This window comes from Ascidia mentula, chromosome 1, assembly GCF_947561715.1.
Source record: "Ascidia mentula chromosome 1, kaAscMent1.1, whole genome shotgun sequence".
Taxonomy (NCBI): domain Eukaryota; kingdom Metazoa; phylum Chordata; class Ascidiacea; order Phlebobranchia; family Ascidiidae; genus Ascidia; species Ascidia mentula.
In genome coordinates, this window is record NC_138566.1 from 18975967 (window position 1) to 18979834 (window position 3868).

General features: G+C 37.5%; 1 protein-coding gene across 1 annotated transcript; it reads right to left on the reverse strand.

Annotated features, from left to right (window-relative positions):
- Nucleotides 1–1925: 1925 nt before the first annotated feature.
- On the reverse strand, nucleotides 1926–3614 carry LOC145888953 (fatty acid hydroxylase domain-containing protein 2-like). Its single transcript, XM_082979825.1, has 5 exons — nucleotides 3513–3614; nucleotides 3086–3288; nucleotides 2864–2969; nucleotides 2312–2478; nucleotides 1926–2079 (listed from the first exon to the last, which is right to left on the reverse strand). The coding sequence occupies exons 1-5, from the start codon at nucleotides 3612–3614 to the stop codon at nucleotides 1926–1928; spliced, it is 732 nt and encodes a 243-aa protein (XP_082835951.1).
- Between the last annotated feature and the right edge of the window lie 254 nt (nucleotides 3615–3868).

Here is a 3868-nt window from a genome sequence, read left to right on the forward strand (position 1 = left end):
CAAATATTTGGGAACCGGGAAAACTCTGGGCCAAAAGACGGTCCAAGCAGTTACTGTCGCACACCTAAATGAAACAAGCAACATAAACTGTAATGCGCCACTATGACGTAACACACACACTGCTTACCGATAACTTTGGGCGACAGAAGATTGAATACACCACGCTTCACGTGTGTACAGATGCAAGAGAGACACTGTGAGTACAAAGACAGCGTCAACACCGTGTGTAAACCTAATCACATAAATAAGGGCAGCTATATACTGTTCAGCGAACTGACTTCTAAGTCATCGCAGTTAACTTTGCCAAAGTTACAATTTACACATTCATTTGGTACTTCAGTCGTTTCACACATATGTACAAATAGACTCACCAGAAAATGCTCGCTCGCAACACAAAAAACCTTTTGCAGAATAAAAATGACGTAGCACTGTGCTGCACATTTGTCGGACACAAGAAGGACAAAACCACGTTGCGTTGTCACTTGAAACTTGGTCTCTTATTATTACGTCACAGACCGTATGAGATTGCAACACACATTAGTATAGAGAAAAATGTGCATTCATAGAAATCGGCAAATTACTGGCAAACAAGATGTAACGATGTGGAAAACGTCTGAAAAACTACAATTGTAAATGGTATGTAGCGCACATGTTAATAATTTCCTTTACAACATCTATTATTGTGACTTTGAATTTGAACAAAATACAACCGTAGGCTAAATGTCCTGAAGCATATTTTCAACATTTCCTCTGACATGTAAGGACGTTGTTGTCACACGTGCTTTGTTATGTTTGCGTGTCACTGCAAAACGAGTTTCTAATACTGTGTTACCTGGCGAAAAAGCATGTCGTGTTATAATAAAAAGCGTCTTCTTTATAAAATATCTTCGCAAAAGACTGCACAGTTACTCTGAATAGTCTTTATTAAATAACATTGTGATATGGAACAGATGAGAACAATAATACCAATCCCTACCGAGCAAAACACAATTCAATTTTTCGGCACTAAGGGTTTAAAAAAAACTTCAACCTCTTGCAATAGTTTTGTGACCAGGTTAGCAAAAGACACTGATGTGTTGCAAGCATTGCAGGAGAAGGCAAGATAATTGCTACGTTTGTATAAATGTCATTCTTATACATCGTTTGCGCATAATAGTATACCTGGTGGTTTAAAGTTTGTGTAGTTTCAGATGTATGATAAATCGGTCACCTGCACGCAAACAAAGCAGGTCGTATGCTTTACACTATTGGGGACCGTTTGCAATTTATCATTGCAATAGGTTTGTTATTAAAAAAACTTGAGAAAGAGTTACAAATGCTTGCATCATTGTGCAAGACAAAAATGCTGGAAATACTAGCATCCCAACGAAAGGTCCGCATCAATTGCTGTACAAAAAGCCAATAGCAATTACCTAATTACAATGAAATGTGCGATAAATTTTTGCTAACTTTTCAATTCCAATTTTACATGACAAAATGAAGTAATGACTGGAAAATATTTCACGATGAAAGTTTGTGCCTTCTATGAGCATAGGCCTACATTATAAAACAACAAATGGGACCCATACCGAACGGAATTTACTTCAATAGACGGACAAAGCAAGCTTTATGTGCTACTCGTAAATATTTACCACGATTCAAGTCAAGCGTGAAGTCAAAAATTTTATTCGATAAAGCGTTTTTTCGACAACAAAAATGTTCAATCCGAAGCTGAACAAAGGCAACACTTCAGATGAATTGGTGACATTGCTTACTTTTAAAGTTATTTGCTACTTTTATCAGCTCTGCTACAAGCCTCCTTTTTCAAAATAAATTATTTTTTTTACAAATTAGACAGAAAACAGTCGCACCCGCAAATTGTAAAGTTAAAAAGTGTTGTATGTAACTTGTTGCATTTATACGCCTCGTCCAGGTCGCTGTGTAAACTATTGCTTCTTTTCGTCGTCAGGTAACAGAACATCAATCGGCGTAAAACTGTAGAAGGTGACGTCACGTTTGCTATGTTCAGACTTCCTAAACCTCTTGTCGGTTTGATGAAAACCGTCCAGAAATCCGTTTGTGCCAAAGCACTCGTTGAAACTGGAATCAACACAGAAAAAAACATTTCAGGTTGTGAACAGGTTAACATCAAAGTTGCCAAAATATGAATAAAATGTGATGCCGCAGCATTACCAAAAACTAAAGTCACTCTACGTCATAAAATTCGTTAAAAAAGTTGCTTTATGTATTGTTAGGACTTTCACTTCAAGATACAGTTTTAGTGCAATCTAGATTTACTTTTTATTTCAGCATAGTTTCGATTCAAACTTACTTATAGTGGTGAAAATCGTGAAACTGTGGGGAGCTAAGGAAAGGTAAGTGGTAGCCTGAGTGATGTATCAATGTGCTGATTTGGCCTTTAGCAACGTAATACCATGTAAGTATGATGTGGTTGCCAAGAAGAAATGTTCCCACGAAAAGCGGGACAAACTCCTCGATCTACAAGACACAAGAATTCCATATATCTGTGTTTGAATTATAACGGAACTAAAGGTAAAATATATGTATTGCAGCCAATTTGGATTAAGTCGGAGCGAGATCTGAAAAACTGCGGGTGATGTTTAAACTCACGAACTGGGCTGACCAGGCCCAACGCTCTACCAACCAAACTACAGGAGCTCGGTGGTTTCACGGGGTATATTGTGGCCTGTTGTGAAAACGCACAACTTACTGCGTTGCAGAAAAATAACGTCGGCAACGAAGCAGCTGCGGCTGAATATGTGGGTAATATTTGGTGATTTGGTGAACAAATTGACTCGTGTGAAAGTGAGTTCATTTATTCACACGCTTCGAAAGAAAAGTAACTTTCAAAAATTTTACTTACACAATTGTCGAACGGGTGGGCGTAACCTGAGTTCACACAGATTGGTGTAGTCCATTTGTGATGCTGTTTGTGAAAGAGTTTGTAGAATGGAGGCAAATGAAGAAATCTAGAAATTTAAAACCAAAGTTTATCCTGTCTGGAAGACTTTTTGCGCTCATTGTACCGAATATTTAAAAAATAAAAATGTGGTCTGTTGATGCAATTGCGTTTCTACACAAATACCTGTGACCGTAGTAAAATGTCGCTTCGTCGGCGTAACTCATCACATAAAACTGGATGATCAGAACCCAAATATCGGGAAGTGGGTTAAGAGCTGAGACGCCCCTTGCCTTTAGCAAAGGATAACAAAGGCAGAAGATGAAGCATGTGATGAGTTCGTTGCAGGTTGCGAGCAACGCACAGCGAAAGTAGCTTTTCTTGTCAATCTAACACATCGGAAAACATGCTGTTACTCACAGTAACGACCATGAATGCTGGATTCATGGATAAGACGATCATTGCGTTAAGAAATATCGCATGCGTGAGGTGCGACTATATGTAACTGTATTTGTGACCATGCGTACGTTGAAGAAAATACATTGCTGTTATGAGGATACTTTTGCAGCTGAAACAATATCAAAAAGTTCCCGTTTTTTTCACACAAATTTACTTGTTTCTTTCTTTTTTGAATCTTGTACTTGAGAAGACAACTCGGTTTGCCTGTGAGATCCAATATCATGAAAAAGAAACTCACTACCAGAAAGGGAAGCATTATAGCCAATATTGTGCCTGCAATCCAGTTAATACTCGTTGAAGTTTTATCATATAAGAGAAATTAACAATGACATTACATATTTTTACACCAGTAATGTATGCTTTATCGTTTATCACAACCAAAATCGTAAAGTTATTTTTCAATTTAGGCAGTTGTTATTCAATTATTTGTATTTAACTTATTTAGTCTTCATACCTACGCATATGACAAACTTCTCGTCGTTATCAACAAAATCCAAAACTTTCGACCAA